An 18,717-nucleotide genomic window follows, 5' to 3' on the forward strand; every position below is an offset into this window, starting at 1 on the left:
AAAAAAAAAAAAAAAAAAAAAAAACACAACTATATATAACGAGCAACTCTACTCTGCGGAATACTGCTTGACAATAAGGACATAGTTTGTTTAAATATTTGCATTTAAATCTGACTATTATAAACAGTGAATATTCAAAAAGCTAAATTATTCCAAGGAATAAACAGTGGAACAAAACTATATCTAAAGAAAATGATTATAATCATCATTTTGTTTTATCAGAATTTATGTTTTAAACTTAATGAATCAATTCTAAAATCCAGGATTTTTAAACCTTTGTCATCCTTAAAAAAACAGAAACAAATGTCCATTTCCACTGAGCCAATAATATACTTGCCACTACACTAAGCCTACTGCCACTTTCTAGATGTGACCTAACTATACAGTCAAATATGGTAAGACTCTCATAGCATTCTAGAGTGACCAGTTACAAGAAGAATTACCTGAGTCATTGCCTGTGGTATGAGATTCTGGCCTTCACTGATTTGTGCTCCAGCCACTGACTGACCCATAAATGGGAACCTGTGAAAGGAAGCACTAAGTATCAAATAAGCAGTATTTAGAAATTATTTTAAATGCTTATCAGTTTTCTTTTCCAGGCAAGATGAGAGTAATGACATGCCATCTTCATCAAAACACTAACTAAAGTCCCTTTCAAAAAAAATTTTTTTTTTTGGTGGTAGCAAGCACATGTATTCCTCACTGTATATATTCTTTGAAGTATGTACTCTAAGAATCCTCATTTTACTTATGACTAAAGGAAGATTTAGACATTAACTAACTTTCCTCACAAGGACTAGTGAGGCTGAGATAACAAAGCAACTAAGCTGTTATATGCCTCACTGAAACTTAAAATAAAATTACAGTAAGTTGAATCTTTAGGATAAAAATATAATGAAGACTTAGGTTTATTCCATAAGTTCTAAGAAAATTATTTCTTGTTCCAATCTTTATTAAGAATAATTGGTAGCTTAACTATTTTGTATTTTAAAATCAAGGCTGTCTCTCAATTAAGAAGCTTCATACATTTTAATAGGCTTCTATAGCTAATGCTAAAGCAAACACAACTACCAATGACTGACCAAGAAAAGTTTATATGGTTAAAAATATTTGGTAAAATATTATTTATTCTAATTAAAGCTATAAAAACGTTACAGAAACATCAGTGCTTATACGGCAACATTTGCTTGAGTTACCAAATGCTTTAACATATCAAGATATATGCATAACACAATTTTCAAAATATATTCTGAGTATTATACATTCATATTTAAGTACTATTAAAATTTAAAATATATACTTTCATCCCCTGCCCTACTACAGGCCTAGTCTAGAATACTTTTTTTAATCCAAATATTATTCATTGCCTATTGCCCTCATTAAACATATCACACAACTTTTAAGAGGGAACTATCATTTCCACTTCTTTGAAGCACTTACCAAGAAAGTAAACAGTGCACCTTATACATGACTAATTTATCAATATATATTTAATTGACCGAAGGGAGCAATCCCTAGAGAAGGATATGATGTTTGGTAAAGTGGAGGGTCAGAGAAAAAGGTGAAGATCCTCAACAAGATGAATTGACACAGTGGCTGCAATGATGGGATAAAGCATAGCAATGCTTGTGAGAATGGTGCAGAACTGGGCAGTATTTCATTCTGTTGTACAAAGGACATAGGGTCACTGTCAGAACTGACTTGATGGCACCTAACAACATCATCATCATCTAATTGGTATAGATATGATGTTGAAAGATCAAGGTTCTAATTCTGAGGTCCATATTATAAGCTATTGACAAATGCTGCCCCAAAATGAAAATTATCAGAAACACTTTGACTTCAGCAACGCTTCTTAGCCATTTCCGAACTACCTCAAAATAAAAAACAAAAAAATACTATACCTTCATGTGTTTCAAGTTTCTCTGATGTATCATGTTTATTTTAAATTGATGTAGGTTTTGTATTCAAGTCCATAAAAGTCTACATTCTATTTTTTACTTCAGTTTTTCACCAAGATATTAAATTGATAAATTGATGCCCCATGTTCGCTCAACTGACTGAGGTTCTCAAACAGCATAAGAATATGTAATAATCATTCACGAGGTTCACCAAAGATACAAATACATAGACACCATCTCCAGATATTCTTAATCAGGTCTGCAGTAGAGCAAAGGAACCTGCATTTTTAACACATAATTCTGATAGTGGCCCATGATCAAAATTTGAGAGACACTGCCCTGTAGTATTTAATACCCCTCAAAGGAATAAATACTTTTAATTTCAGAAATTCAGACAGTCAAACATGTCATATAGTCTTCCTCAATACATAATTTCCATTTATAAGCAGTGAAAAGGCTTATAAAACTCTCCAACTCCTGATTTCTAAATGTTCTCTTAGCTATACCTCATAACTTATTTTTTTCCCTGATTCAAATTTAGTTTGGGGTTATTTTATTTGAGAGTTTAATTCATATTTGCCCCAATCACCTAGAATCCTGATTGGAATGATGGCCTATTTTTTTCCCTATGTGTTGTTCTTTTTGATGGAAGAAGGGGTGGTGGGGCTTAAAATTCACAGACTCAATCTATCTTCTTTTCTCAGTACAAAATAGTTTAATTTCCATTTTTCTGCTTATCTTTTCATTCTCATATACTTAGGATGAAAGATCTCTCTTCCAAGTACCTCTTAGTTTAACATTATCAAAGGTATTTAAAAGAGCTCACACTTAAATTTTCGATTTCCTGATTAATCAAGTCTATCTTCCAAAGCTGTCTATTATTCTGTGTCCCATGAAACTAATGAAAATTAACTACTAATTATTATATAGCATTTTACATCTGATCATATCTCTCAGATATAGCAACCAATAAATATTTACTGTTCATTTCTAGTAGACTCTTGAGTTTCTATGTATTCTCTTTAGGAACTAGTAATCACTTCAAGCACTCGATGCACAGTAAGAATGAGAAACATCTTCACCTACCTGTTCATAACCATTGGTGGCATGCCCATATTGTTTTGTGCCATAACTTTATTTATGCCTTTAAGGGCCACCATTTTGGCTTTCATTATAGGATCTGTAATTGCATCAAAATCTAAAGAAGAAATATATTTTAAAGTTATTTATTTCATAGTACTTGGTTCAAGGCATTCTAAGAGATAGTGAAAAATCACAAACATTATGTAATTTATACTTATTCCTTATTACTTAATAATCATATAGGTTTCTATAAGGAGCTCTAGTGGTGTAGTGGATAATGCATTTGACTGCTAACCTATAATAACTAAGGAGTTATAAGATGGTAAAAACTTTATCTTGAATTTAATCTCATCTCAGTAATTAATAAATGAAGTTACTTTAATACCTTTCCCCTGCAAAAATTAAAACAGGAAGTCTTTCAAATTTAAGGAAGATATGGCACTAAATAAAACAATTCCCTTTCATCCAAATTTCTATAATGTTAATTGGAACTACATTTTCAGTAATGTAGCATCATGACTGATAATTTGTAGTTATTTCCAGTACTAGGGAATTCCACTATATTAGTTATGACTCTTAAAAAAGAAAGATTTCTCAATTTCTTGATGTTATAGTCTCCTAATAAGGAGAGACTATTGAGAAAAAACCTTTTTTGCATAAATGAAAAAGAAATGGACCAATTTGATAAAACTGGTAATATATATATAGAATAGAATGTCAATGTTATTATTTATAATACTATTAATAGAAACAATACCATTGCAAATGGAATTGAATAATGTCTGCAATTCAGAATTTTGAATCATTTGTTTTATCTGAGAGGAATCTAAAATTATTAATCACCTCCATTTTAAAGCTAGAGGAGGAACAGGAATATTAATGTCATTAGCACACTATTCCAAATATAATTTTAACAATGTAATCTTATAAGCAAACTAAAGGCCAATCTAATGCCCTATTGATTGCTATTGAGAGTCAAGTAAAGTCCTACCAATATTAGGGAAGAATGGTTCTGACCGCTGACGTATCATGGCTTGCATCTTTCTTTGCTGCTGCTGTTCTTGCCTCTCTTGATCCAAAAGATCCTGTAGAAGTAGAGGCTGTTCCTCTAGAAGGAGGGGCCTCTCTCTATTTTGCTGGGCTAATGTTTGAGGAATCATTAGCTGCTGAGGTCCAGACATGCCAGTGGTACCAGACTGATTTGTGAGAGGTACAATTTGATTTGTCGGTTTTCCTGTCCCGAAACTGTGACTTGTTGACTGACTCTGAACAAATCCTGGATTTACCTGCACACCCTGAGAAAAAGTATGGTTTACCCTGGAGACTACTGCCACATTAGAATTCATGGTATTATCCAAAACATGGCCAGGTGGTGTCATTAAAGTAGAAGGCAAACTTGACACATGACTGGATGGTGAGGCTGGCAAAGTTGTTGGTGGAGATCCCAATGGCCTAATGTCTGAATTATCTGACTTTTCATTAGCAAGTAAACTTGAGAGAACGGGAGTTGATCCAGTTATGCCACAAGAGTTTATTACATCTTCAGCAGGCAGCTGAGTGGGTCCTTGAGCACTTGTGTTGGTGTTAGCAATTTCCTGATTAGTTCTTTTCTCAGGTAGCTCTGGATTACAAGGCTTTAAAGAATCCTTTTCTCCATTGTTAAGGTCTGTGTTATTAGAAGCTGGTGAGCAGGGAATATCAACAGTAGTTTTACCTTCACTTTTCTCAATTTCATGTTTTGTTTCCTCTTTAGAATTTGGAGACAGTACTTCTGTTTTTATCTCACTGGTAACAGGGGATTTTTTCTGTGGAGAATGTTTATCAGAAAGAACTAAAGTTTTGTCTTCATGCTCCTTTTTTTTTGGTTCAATAGACATACACTGATTATCATCGATTGGAACATTAAGGTCGAGTTCTTCATTAAACATGCTTTTCTTATCTCCCAAATCAAGTTCTGGATCTGTATACGCAATTAGATCAAATTCTCCTGATCTCAAGAGGTCATCCAGGTTGGGGTCATTAGTTTCCAAATTACCTAAAGTATCCAATTCATCTCCCTTGCCATCTTCTGTATCCAGATTTAGATTTTCAAGATCCTCATCATCTAAGTCTTTGACTTCAACCCCCTCAAGGTCTTTGACATCTAGTTCTTTTACAGATGGGTCAATAGAATCAAGTTTTTCTTCAAGACCATCAGAAGACTGGTTGGTTATCTGTAAATTATCAGCTGGTGTTTCTGCTGGTGTAGATGCTGACAAAGACGACTCTGAGAATTTACCACTTAAGGAATGACTCAGAGACCTCATGACCACAGAAGATGAATGTGTAGGATGATTTTGCTCTTGCTGTGATGCTGGCACTTGCTCCAAATTTGGATGCGAAGGCAGCTGATTAGGTAGACCTTGGGGAGGTCGTCTTACAGGATCTGTGTGTCTAGGGCCCGGGAAGTCTGGCCGGGGAATGAAGCTTCCGTGTCTTGGATGAGATGGTGCCTCTATAACACTGCCAGCAGAAGCACCAAAGGGCAGCCGTGGCCTTCCATCAGGGGTCCTATGCCTCAATTCAATAAATGCTTGGCCCAATATGTTATGCTGTTGAACTGGCAGACTCTGTGGTGGAAAATGCTGACTAAGTCCAACTGGATTATTCATTTGTGAATTATTTAAAGGCCTAGGTATATCTACAGATATTGATCTTCTGAGTTGTGGAGGAACTCCAGATCCTTGTATTTGTTGAGGAGGCACAAGGAAGCGCTCCTGACTTGACAGGGTACCATGACTACCTCCTGAAAATCCAAATCTAAAAAATAAATTCAAATAGTTTATTTTAATTTAAAGTATTATATGAATTTAGACTTTGGTTGAATAAAGGAAAGGAAACTTTAGATTAAACTTAGGCACGAAATTACTATTGTCAAATAGAATGACTAGGCAAAAACAAAGTATCATCATTAGAAAGTACCCACACACAAGTACATTTTTTCTAAGTATCCTATAACATACACCTTATCTGAGCTTTAAAAGCTTACATCTAAAAGATAACATAAGCAAGAGAAATGAACAATCATTAAGCAGATGGAATACACTGTTCAGAAATAAGCACAACGCTACTGATGTTTGTGATCAAGAGTTCATTTCTTTTTTCTATGTTTAGGGAGGCTTCATAAAGAAAGCTGATTTGGGGGGATGTTTCCATCAAGGTAGGAGGTCTACCAAATTACACTAAGAGACTGATTGGCCTCAGAATACGTGAGAAGACAAAAGCATACATGCAGTGAATAGACTGACTAAACCTACTGGCTTGAAAGGAATGAGCAGGCATCATTTTAAAAGATTTAGTAAATGAATAAATTATAGGACTGTTTTTATTATTTATATTGTATCTCATTCTAGAAAGGATTGAATGCAACTTACAAAAAAATTCAAAACACAGCAAAAGGCATAAAAAAAGGAGGAAGAAAAAGGAAAAGAAGAATGAGAGTAGAACATGGCGGTAGGTATAAGACTAAAAAACATCTATTTTGAAGACCCATCTGCTTAGAGTTAGGCTTAAGTTAGGCTTTAAGCTTTCTACTAGGCACTATAAAAAAGGAAATATGATCATGATTTACAACCAATAATTTTATAACCCTATCTCATTATGGAAAGTTCCTAAGGTAAAACATCTTTAAATTTGAAATTTTCTACAAATATTTACACTGTAAAATTAAAAGATTGGAAATTTATAACATTACTATTAGGACAGAGGACAATTATCACTATTGCTGCCCTATCATAGCTGGCTTTAAGTGTATATGTTAGGTACATTTTAGATGATGTGATTTGACTGATATTACAAACTATATTATTACGGTTTCAAATTTAATGTTAATATAGTTAACACTATTTCTATATAGTTAATATATAGTATTTTATATAGTTAATAATGAAGGAAATACTTTATGTCTTTAGAGAAAAAAAACACTACGATCTCTCATCAGGGGAAAATAAAGTTGATTTTTATCTCAAAAATTATAGAGAGGTAGAAAAAGTCTAAATTGTTTTAATTAAAACTTCTTAAATTCAATTAAAAAGTAATTTTATTTATCTGTGTTCTAATAAGGCTGGAAATTAAAAGCATTACCTAAATCCATGAGGTCGCATTCCCATACCAGCAACATCAGGAGGATAGGGCCCACGTTGATCTTTTGGGAAAATAGTATATCTAGGCCCTAGAGGAGGGACAATAGGAGATCTTATGTTCCCAGGATAGGGAGGTGGAGGTCTCGTAAAAGTCTGGTTGATATTCTCTGGTTGCCAGTGCTGAAGGGGCCCTGGATGAGGCACTACTGGTGAATCCTGTGACCCCTTCTCCTGACGACCAGCAATCTTCTTCTGCTGTTGCTGCTGGAGAATGATCTCACGTAACTTTTGCCGCTGAATGGTAAGGGGGGAAAAGAAATAACTGAGTTTCTGATAATAATAATTTTTTTTTTTTTTTTTTTTTAAGGTTAATGACTTTGTGAATCCTAGTGGTGGCACAATTGTTAAGCTAAAGGCTGGTGGTATGAACTCACCCAACCACTGCATGGGAGAAAGGCCTGGCAATTTGCTTCCATAAATTATAGCCAAGAAAACCCTATGAGGCAGTTCTACTTTGTCACATGGGATTGCTATGAGGTGGAATTGTCTTGACAGCACCCAACAACAACCATGCTTTCATTACATAATTATTAAAAATATCTGTTTCAAAGCTTGATAAACACTAGTTACATGTAATTATTTGAAAGAATATCTAATATAAATTGACAGTGGGGGTCCTTTTCCTTGCTAGAAAAAAAAACTTAAACCTTTCAATTTAAGAATTTCCTTATGGATTTACTGAGATTGTAATTTCAGTCTAATTTGATCAAATCTAATTTGATTTAAATAGAATAAATCCAATTCAACTTGTGCCAATTTATAACAATTTGTTTTCTTCTTTGCAGTATGATGAATTCTACAGACTCAAAAGAAACTTTAACATTTCTGTAGAAATTATACATTTTGATGGAATCAGTAGCTTTTTCTGAATAATACATTTAAAGCATCTGAGAACATATACTATGTTTACCTGTCTCAATTTCTCTGAATCTGCTTGAGTCATATTGATGGTATTCTGTGTATCAGTTACTCCTGAAGTCGGAACAGGTCCAGGAATTTGGGAGACACTGGAAAATGGTTGACTTTGGGAATTCAGTGGAGAGTTTGAAGATGCACTAAAGTTTCCCTCTGCAGTAGTCCTTGGATGATCAGTGACATCATGAGTAACTTGACTTGTTCCAAAAGAGTCTGACTGAGATCTTGGAGTCACTGGAGACTGATCATAGGGATCATGGGCAGCAGATGGGGAAACACGGTTAAATGTGTCCGAAGAACTAGGTCCAGGTGGCCTGGGTGTTTGGGAACACGTATCAGGTGGCCTTACCAAAGAGCCAGACAGAGCTGGTCCTCTATTTTGTGCTGCCTGCAGGAAAAGATCCTGATTTGGCAAGAGGACTGGTCTTGTCATTGAGGGCCTAGTAAAACCCTCTGAAATCCTTGGCCTTGGTGGCTGAGAGTAAGGAGCAGAAACTCCAGGTCTTGGTGTTCCTGGAGGATGAACATATGGATCAGAATGCCTCTGAGTATTTGTAGATGTAATGAACAAGTCTGTTTGTGTAGATGGCCTTGGGGTTGGTGGCTGCTGACTATATGGATCAATGGTAGTGGGCCGGGGAGTTCCAGGAGGTTGAGAATAAGGGTCTGGATTGGATCGTGCTGTTCCTGAAGGTTGGGAATAAGAATCAACAACAGGTCGTGGAGTTCCTGGGGGCTGAGAATATGGGTCCTGAGATATTGGCCTTGATATGGTGACAGTCTGGGAAAAAGGTCTTGAAGGAGGGGCAAAAGATTCACTCATTGTTGGATGTGGAGTGAGGGGAGGCTGGCTATATGGATCACTGGTCTGACTATGGGAAAAACTATCTACAGGTCTTGGTGTCAAAGCAGGTCGTTCGTAAGGGTCAACAGACATTCGCCTTGGTGCCTGTGACACTGATCCATAAGGATCCTGGGAGGATAAAGGGGGCTGTATTGGAGTCTTAAAGGGTCCAGGACTACTTTCAAGAGGTGCAGGTGTCAACAAAGGTTGTGCATATGGGTCAGAGATCCGCTGTCTCTGAAACACATCTGCCCTAGGAGATGGTTTAGTAAAGGAATCACTGGTTCCAGATGTTACAGAACCTTTTGCAGTTTGTTCTGAAACTACAGGAGATCTGGGTAGGTTCAAAGATTTGGGAAACTGATCTGTCACCATAGGTCTAGGTGTATCTGGAGGCTTTGCATAGGGGTCACTATTTGTCGTGGAGGAAGAACACAAATCTCTGACTGGCGATGGCCTATTTGCTGTTGTTTCATTTATTTGAATGGGCCTAGATACTGATGATAATGGTCCAGAGTTTTCCACTGGTGGAACAGAATTTCTTCTGGGAAAACTATGGCCTACTGGAGGTGGTCTAGGAGTACCAATCATTTTAGCATAAGGATCCACTGGCGATGGTGGTTGGGAGTTAGAAGATACAGGTGAAAACATCTGTGGGGACGGTGACTGAGAAGCTTGAGACTGAGAAAGAGTATCCTGAGTGGGAATCCGGGATGGGGTTGGAGGAGGTGGTGGAGCTTGTGGCTTTACAAAGACATCATCTGAAGTTGAAGAAGTAGAGGTACTCGAAAGTTGTTTTGTAAACAGGTCTTTATGGAAAGACTGTGCAGGAGACATACTTCCATTGCCAGGCTGAGGAGTCAAGGGACTCTGGATCCCACTGCTTGGTGTATCTGAACCAGATTGTGTCAGAATATGCTGAGAACCAAATTGCTGCTGCTGTTGCTGTTGTTGCTGTTCGTTCTTCACTTGTTCAAGTTTCTGTGTGGCTTCAATTTTAGCTTGCTGCTTACTTTTCTGACGCATTTGCTGTCGAAATAGTAAAGAAAAAGAAGTCATATAGTTAAGGAAGAAAAAAAATCAACCTGAAAAAAAGAAAATTAGCACCAGAAAAAGAATTAGTTTGATATCAGCTGCTACCAGATTGTTATTTTATTAGATTATATATTCCCAAAGAGGAGAGACTATTACTCATCATAGTATGCAACATTATGCCTAGGCCATTATACTGTTCATAATATTTCAATAAACTTCCTGAATCAACTTAAAATATTATACTGAGAAAGGCAACAAGTCTATTTTTACTCAAATTTCCTTTCTCTACTAATGATTATATTCTTTAATAATGACATACTAGCTCTCTCCCCCAAAAGCAAAAATGCAATTTAACAAAACAACTTTTTGGAAGGGGAGGGAAAACTTGCTAGATAGGTAAGAGAAACGTACTGATTTGGGTGAAGGGAGAATCAATATACTTAAAGTGAATGACCAACAAACTAACACTAAGGAAAAGGAAGACACAAAGAAGTACACAAGAGGTAGAGACAACAAAGACAAACATTTTTACACACACAACACTGTATTATCAGTAATAACAAACAGTAACCTATAGGTGGATACATAGGTTACTGTTCTTGTTATAAGATGTCACAAAGTTGACTCTGACTCATACATAGTGACACTATGTAAAACAAAACAAACACTGTTCAGTTCTACGCTATCCTCAAAATCCTTGCTATACTTGATTCCATAACTGCAGTCACTGTGTCAAGTGATCTTGTTGAGGGTCTTCCCCTTTTCTGCTGACCCTCTATTTTACCCAATGTGATATCCTTCTCCAGGGTGTGGTTCCTTCTGACAACACAACCAAAGTAGGTAAGATGAACTCTGGCCATTCTTGCTTCCAAGGAGCATTCTAGTTGCACTTCTTCCAGGATAGATTTCTTGGTTCTTTTGGCAGTCCATGGTATTTTCAATATTCTTCACGAACACAATTCAAAGGCATCAACACTTATTCGATCTTCCTTATTCACTGTGCAGCTTTCACATGCATATGAGGCAACTGAAAATACTATGGCTTGGGTTAGGTGCACCTCAGTCTACAAAGTAACATCTTTGCTTCTTAATACTTTACAGTATTAAGAGGTCCTTTGGAGCTTATTTACCCAGTGTAATACAACGTCTGATTTCTTGACTGCTGCTTCCATGGGTGTTGACTGTGGATCCAAGTAAAATGAAATCCCTGACAACTTCAGTCTTTCCCCATTTATTGTGGTGTTGCTTATCAGTCCAGTTCTGAGAATTTTTGTTTTCTTTATGTTGATGTATAATCCATACTGAAGACTGTAGTCTTTGATCTTCATCAGCAAGTGTTTCAAGTAATCGTTTTCTTCAGCAAGCAAGGTTGTCATCTGCATATCACAGGTTTTTAATAAGTCTTCCCCTAATCCTGATGCTGCGTTCTCCATATAGTCCAGCTTCTTGGATTATTTACTCAGTATACAGATTGAATAAGTATGGTGAGAGAATACAACCCTGAAACACACCCTTCCTGATTGTAAATCATGCAATATCCCCTTGTTCTGTTCACCTGACAGCCTCTTGGCCTGCGTACAGGTTCCTCACAAGCACAATTAAGTGATAAATCTTTGTATCAGGATACATACACAGAAAGGTTAAATGATCAGGTATGTCTAGGCAAAAGGGAATATACCCATGACTGTATATAAGTTTAGGAGCTCTGGTGGCAAAGTGGATAAGCCATTTGGTTGCTAACCAGAAGGACAGCAGTTCAAACCCACCAGCTGCTCTATGGTAGGAATATGGGCAATCTACTAAAGATTTAAAGCCTTAGAAACCTAATGGGGATCACCTTGAGTTGGAATTGACTTGATGGCCATGAATTTGGTTTTATAAATACATACATACATATATGTGTGTGTGTGTGTACATATATATACATATACACACATACATACATATATATAAGTTTGGAGATGGTATTTCTACATATGTATTTGTATGCGCTATAAGAATATCTGTACACATAATAGAGGTAATAGAGCAAAGTAAAGACTACTTCTTAGCCACAGCCAAACTCCTTAATGTAGTGAGTCACTGGGTCCATGGGCACAGGACCATGGTTATGGGGGACATCAAACTCAATTGGCACAACATACTATAAAAAAACATTGTTCTCTATCCAATTTTGGTGAGTAGTGACTGGGTCTTAAAAGCTTGCAAGCAGCCACTGAAGATGCAACTACTGGTCTCTCTGTGTCTGGAACAAAGAATGAAAAAACTAAAGACACATGGAAGTAATTAGTCCAAGGGACAAGTGGACCATGTGAACCTCAGCCTACATAACCCTGAGACCAGAAGTAGATGTCTGGCTAACACTGTCAACCACTTGGAAAGGGATCAATATATGAAATCCTGGATAAAGTAGGAGAAAAATGTAGAACATAACTCAAAATTATAAAAAGACCAGGCTTGGGGACTTTTGCTAAGATGGAGGGATAGGCAGACAAGTGACATAGACCCTCTTCAACAAAGAAAAGAAAAACCAATTGACAAAGATATAGAAGCTAATCCTGGGGCCCTGAACTCTGAAAGGAACTATGCACAAGTGGATTAGGCACCAACTAGTGGAAAAACCTGAATGAAAACAGTGAGTACAGAAACAGTCAGAGCTGCGGACTGTCAGCTACTCTGATGGGACCAACAGCCTGAATATTTCCAAGTGGTGTTGGGACCTGAGAACTGACCTAAAGATCAACCCTGGTCACCAAGGGCTGCAGAGACGACTGCACTGGTGGCCTATGACTAGGAAGGGAAACAGCAAGGAGGGAGACGATCTGTCTGGAGGGCACAGCCATTTGGATTGTTTACACACAGTAGCCATTTTGGATATTTAAAGTGACCGAAGGCATAGATATTTTGAATGCTTACAAGCAGAGGCCAATTTGAATACTGAAAGTGACCGAGGGCACAGGCATTTTGAATGTTTATAAGTGGCAGACATTTTGGAGATTTAAAGTGACCGAAGGTGCAGCCATTTTGAATCTCTATAAGTGGCAACCATTTTGGATTTTAAAGTGATAGCATTCTCATTCAGATTCCAGGGACCTAAGAATAGACACTGTTTGCCAAGGTCAGCAGGGACATATGAAAGGCTGACAACAGGAAAGGAGACACGTGGTGAGTGTATAAGTGCTGTCAACTAGCAAATAGAGGAGCACAGTACCCTGCTTGTATAGATAACATATAAAAAAAGAAAATGAAAATCGTGGGCAAGTCACTCCAACATACAATCACCAATTGAATATAAACACAAAAAAGTCACAATGCCTCAGAGACAACAGAGTATCATAGTCCACATAAAGAAGCAAGATAAAGCATGAGAAACAAGGGACCAGGATACAGATCCAAAACACATCCCTGAGGAAGATGTGGCATTAGAACTCCCCAATAAGGAATTCAAAAGAATTATATTTAGGTATCTTCAACAAATTGAGAGACAGATCAAGGAAAACAAAGAGAAAACCCTAGAACAATTTTGAAAGACAATACAAGAACAGAATGACAAAATAAATAAAAAAAAATTAGAAATGATACAAAATCTACACACAGAAATCCAGAAGATTAATACTAAATTTTCAGGAATAGATAAGACATTGAATGGGCAAAGGAGCAGAATTGAATCAATGGAAGACAGAATTAGGGAGATTGAAGATAAATACTTGAACACTTTTTTGGAAAGGGATAAATCAGTAAAAAGATCAAAACAAAATGAAGAAAGCCTAAGGTTCATGCGGGATACCATCAAAAGGAATAACCTACATGAAATAGGAATTCCAGAGAGCAGTAAGAGAAAAATAAAACCACACAGAAAATTGCCCAAGATTTGTTGGAAGAGAACTTCCCTGACATGATGAAAGATGAGAATATATCCATTCAGGAAGTCCAACGAACCTCAAACAGTAATAGACCCCAAAAGATAATCACCAAGACGCATCATCATCAAACTCACCAAAACCAAAGACAAAGAAAGAATCATGAGAGCAGCACGGGAAAAACAAAAAGTTACCTACAAGGGGCAACCAGTAAGACTAAGCTCAGATTTCTCGACAGAAACCATGCAGGTGAGAAGACAAGGGGATAGTATACATAAAACACTGAAAGAGAAAAATTTCCAATCAAGAATTATGTACCCAGCAAAACTGTCCCTCAAATATGTTGGTGAAATTAGGACATTTCCAGATAAGCAGAAATTAAGGGAATTTGTTAAAACGAGACCAACCTTACAAGAGATGTTAAAGGGAGCCCTTTGGTCAGAGAAACAACAGCAGCCAACAACAACTGACCATTAACTCACATGATGATAACCCAGAAATCAACCCAGCTATGGAAGGATCCAAAGTAAATAAGCCTACAAGATTGTAAATGGAACCAGAGACACCAACCAACAAATGAGGACAACTACAAACCAAAAAGAGGGAAAAAAACCTGTGTCATTATAGAACTTCTAGATGGTAGGGAAGTCAAGACAACTACAAGATAGAATGGACTGTTCTAAATTTGGGAAGAGAACTATAAATCACAGGGTAACCTCCAAGAAAAATGATAAACCTTCACATCAAAAAAGAGGACCAGTATAAATATTCAGCAAATACTAAAACAATAGCAACGAAGGAAGTGATAACATGATTCATGAACAAAATGAGTTCAGCATAGAAAATTATATGGAACAAAGAAATCGATACCATGAAAAAGCACATAACAAAAATGACAGCAAAAAATTCATATTTGCCAATAATTACATATTCTCTAAGCAGAAGAGTGGATGACTAAACTATATGGTACATACACATAATGGAATGCTATGTAGCACTAAAGAATAATGTAGAGTCTGCAAAACACCACATACTATGAATGAACTTGGAGGATATTATGCTGAGTTAAATAAGTCAATCACAGAAGGGCAAATATAGTATTAGTTTGTTGTTGCAGAGGGTCAAGGAAAGGTTTATATATGGAGGGAAACTTTCTGTTGGTTGCCAGGAGTGGGAGAGGAGGGGAAGGAACACTGGGAAAAAACAAATGCATTGACCCATGTCACTTTAGTTTTGTGTATTTCACTGTACATAAATTATATTTCAATAAAATGCATTAAAAAAAAATATATATATATATATATAAAAGACGAGGCTTACTAGTCTGATAGAGACTGGTGAAATCCCTGAGACTATGGCCTCTAGTGATTCTTTGGGCCTGGAATTGAACTTACTCCTGTGGCTTCCAGTCAAACAATAGATAGGCATACAAAGTGAAAATTTATACCAGGTAGGTACACTTCTTAGATCAACCAACCATGGAGACCAGAAGGGAGTATTTGCATAGGGAGATAGCTCACAGGGCAGCAATCCATTGGAAAGAAGGACACAGGAAAAGGGTAAGCAGAGGAAGGAAGTGGGAAGAGGGCTGTTTGTTATATTATGCAGATTGCAACCAGTGTCATGAACAAAAGGTGTATGAACTATCATATGGGAAGTGAATTTGCGCTGTAAACTTTCAATCCCTGCCCCCAAAAAAGAAACTTATGCAAAAAACCTCATACCTGTCTAAATTTCCATTCCTGTTCATGTTCCGACTCTCTTTGCTTTAAAGGATCTTTAAAAAGATCTGAATCAATACGAGAGCTGGGATCAATGCTATCTTGTTGTTGTTGCCTTTTCATGGAATCATTTGACATCTGTACTTTATTAATACGTAAAGCAGCTCTGTTATCTCTAGCTTTTTGCTTTGAGAAAAAAGAAAAAAGAAATTATCCTCCAGGATGCAATAATATGTTTTAAGAAAAAAAATAAAACTTAGAGTAAACTTTACCACAAAGCAAGGATAAGTTGGGTTAAATAGTTGAGAAATTATCCTTAGAGCTTACAGCTTTTTCTATCAAAAGTATCTAGACACTAACCAATCTTTTTTACAGAGCATGTTACCTATCAGTAGAGGACACATTTCCATCTATGTATCTGAAACAGACTGAGAGATCTCAGATACAACCTATTATTTTTTATCTTAATTTTCTGAGTAGACACTATAAAATGGAAGAATTAGTATCTTCCTCAATTGAGAGAAAAGGAAAATATGAAATACATCCTCCAAACTTAAAATCTGGAATTGTAAAACTTAACACTAAATGAAATTCTTCAGAAACATTAAAAATAGAAGAAAACAAAGAAGGTCAATGTCTCAAAAAAAAATTATCCTATATCCTAGCAATCTTCATCACTGAAGATATATGTACTGGAAATCAAGTTGGAAAATAATTACAAATATATTTCTTGAAACAGTAATGAAAATTTAAGGTGCTTTAAAATGAAAGCAAGGATTTGACTACAATTAAAAATCTTAATTTGACTCTCTGGGAGAAGAGAATTCACCATCTGAATTGTGAATCTTATAAAATTCCCTAATATTCTTAGCAAAGAGCATTTTTCAATAACTCCTTCAATGTATTTAGGTATGTTCTTTCTTGATACACAAGGATTCCGTATTGAATCTACTAAGAAAAGAACTTATTACAAAAGAAACTGAGGCACTCTAATTCAGGCTCCAAGTTTAGTATTCTTTTGAAAAGATGAAACAATTTTGAAGTGGTGTTAATTAAACATGCACCTAACAGCTAATTTTAATCCCTAATATCTTCTTTCTGTTAACTAAGCTTAAAAAATATCATGCTCTATATTAAGACATAATGACTTAGAAAATCACTATAAAAGCAAAGTGTTTCTTAGTTGTGCAAATATTAACATATATTTTCTGCTTCAGAAAGTCTTTTTATTAGCCTAAGACAATAAACATAAGGTTCAGATATTGTGTTTACAGACATAAATACACAGGAGTTTTAAAATACCACATATGGTGCTCTTTCCTGTGAGCTTGCTTTTCTCCACAATTTAGCAATCTGCTTCACTCTGGTAGTCCAGTCTACAATAAAGAACAAAGTATGCGCACTTAGAGAACCATGGCAATGATGTGTAATCATAAAAAACTGTTGATTAACTGTTGATAGTTATCTTCTTCAGGTCATATTTTCATAAATGAGTATTCCTGTATAAAGTTCCTGGTATATAATATGCCAAATAAAACCTATTTTCTTACATATAAGCTGGCTTGTAGACTTGAGAAATTTTGAAATCCAAGAGGCTAAGTCTTCAAAGAAATCTAAGCCAATGTAATAAACTATCCAAGTCCTGTAAGACATCACGAGAACTAAAGCTAAAAGTTTTATTAAATGTAACTATCAAAATTCTGTCAATTTGACCAACAGAAAGTAAAGATAACTGTGATTAAGCTTATCAGTAGCATTTGTATACAACAAGCACATGGAAAAGTTAATTTCAAGCCATTTCCATGAAATTCAATGTCATGGTAGTATACAAAATGAAGTTAAGTTGAGATTAACAGTTAAGGATAAATTTATAAGAGCTTTATTCCATGTATATATATACGGAATGCTATGTGTATGTATATATGTACATACATACACACACACACACACACACACACACATATCTCTGGCAGCATAGTGCCTAAGGCAGTTGAGTGCTAACCAGAAGGCTGGCGATCAAACCCAATAGCCACTCCTTGGAAGGAAGGTTGGGCAATCTGCTTCTTTAGTGATACTGTCTTGGAAACCCAAGGAGGGGTTGCTGTGAGTCAGGTCTGACTCTATGGCACATAACAACAAACAAAACATTTATATATGTGTGTGTGTGTATAAAAGAAAGCTTCTAAAAGCCAGTGAAAATGAAAATCAGTAGAGACACCAAAAGCCTTAATACAGTATTTCATGAGATTCTTGAATCATGCTGTGAATTTATTTTAAAAAAATAACTTAAAATTGTAACTCTGCTATAAGGATAATCTACATTGACACAAAAGTGACTTGAGATAACCAAATATGCTCATTTATAAAGAGCAAAGGAAAAATGACTTGTATAAAAGCAGTCCAGGAATGTGATTATTGTTTTAACAGACATTCCAACCCTAAACCAGTGATTCTTACTTCTAGATAAGGTATCATTTATTTCTCTATATAAGATATAAAGGACCAAAGGGAGACCATACCAAAAAAGCACCTAAAAGGCAGGAGTCAATCATAAGAAAATCCACTTCTAGATACCCAATAGTACTTTAACGGAGCTTTTGTGCTGACAGGCAGATGGGAAACTACAAAATAAAGTTTAAATAACGTTTTTAATCCTGGTTTGTCTTATAAATATTCTATACCTGATAATTCATTAATCCAAATGTTTCATCCTCTGGTTCATTCATGGATAATTCAAAAGACTGAAATCCACTGCCATCGAGTTGATTCCAACTTACCCTTTAGGACAGAGAAGAACTCTCTCATAGGGTTTTCAAGGTTATAAATCTTTATGGAAGCAAACTGCTTCATCTTTTTCCTGAGGAGCATGGCTGGTGGGTTTGAACTGCCAACCTTGTAGCAAATGAATGCTTTAATTACTATGCCACAAGAGCTCCTCAATGGTAATGGATAGAAAGTATGAAAAAGGTAAGATACCACTAAATTAGTTTCATTATCAACACTACTTATAATTGACTCCAATTTAGCCTAACTTTATCTTCTAAATATATATATTATATATATATATAATATATATTTTATATATAAAATATATATATATGTTATTGCTGTTGTTGTTATTTGCTGTCGAGTTGGCCGACTCATAGCGACCCCTCCTTGGGTTTCCGAGGCAGTATC

General features: G+C 36.0%; 1 protein-coding gene across 1 annotated transcript in view; it reads right to left on the minus strand.

The window, feature by feature from the left end:
* Positions 1-18,717, minus strand: part of KMT2C (lysine methyltransferase 2C) — a 470,642-nt gene that overhangs the window by 60,309 nt on the left and 391,616 nt on the right. The window contains exons 34-40 of the mRNA XM_042782218.1: positions 16,843-16,916; positions 15,544-15,726; positions 8,076-9,953; positions 7,107-7,399; positions 3,976-5,783; positions 2,988-3,099; positions 444-522 (exon numbers count right to left, since the gene is read on the minus strand). Coding sequence (XP_042638152.1) covers positions 444-522; positions 2,988-3,099; positions 3,976-5,783; positions 7,107-7,399; positions 8,076-9,953; positions 15,544-15,726; positions 16,843-16,916 — 4,427 coding nt within the window. The remainder of the gene's footprint in view (positions 1-443; positions 523-2,987; positions 3,100-3,975; positions 5,784-7,106; positions 7,400-8,075; positions 9,954-15,543; positions 15,727-16,842; positions 16,917-18,717) is intronic.

Source organism: Orycteropus afer, unplaced genomic scaffold, assembly GCF_000298275.1.
Source record: "Orycteropus afer afer isolate SDZICR_OR568_19922 unplaced genomic scaffold, OryAfe1.0 scaffold00264, whole genome shotgun sequence".
Lineage (NCBI taxonomy): Eukaryota > Metazoa > Chordata > Mammalia > Tubulidentata > Orycteropodidae > Orycteropus > Orycteropus afer.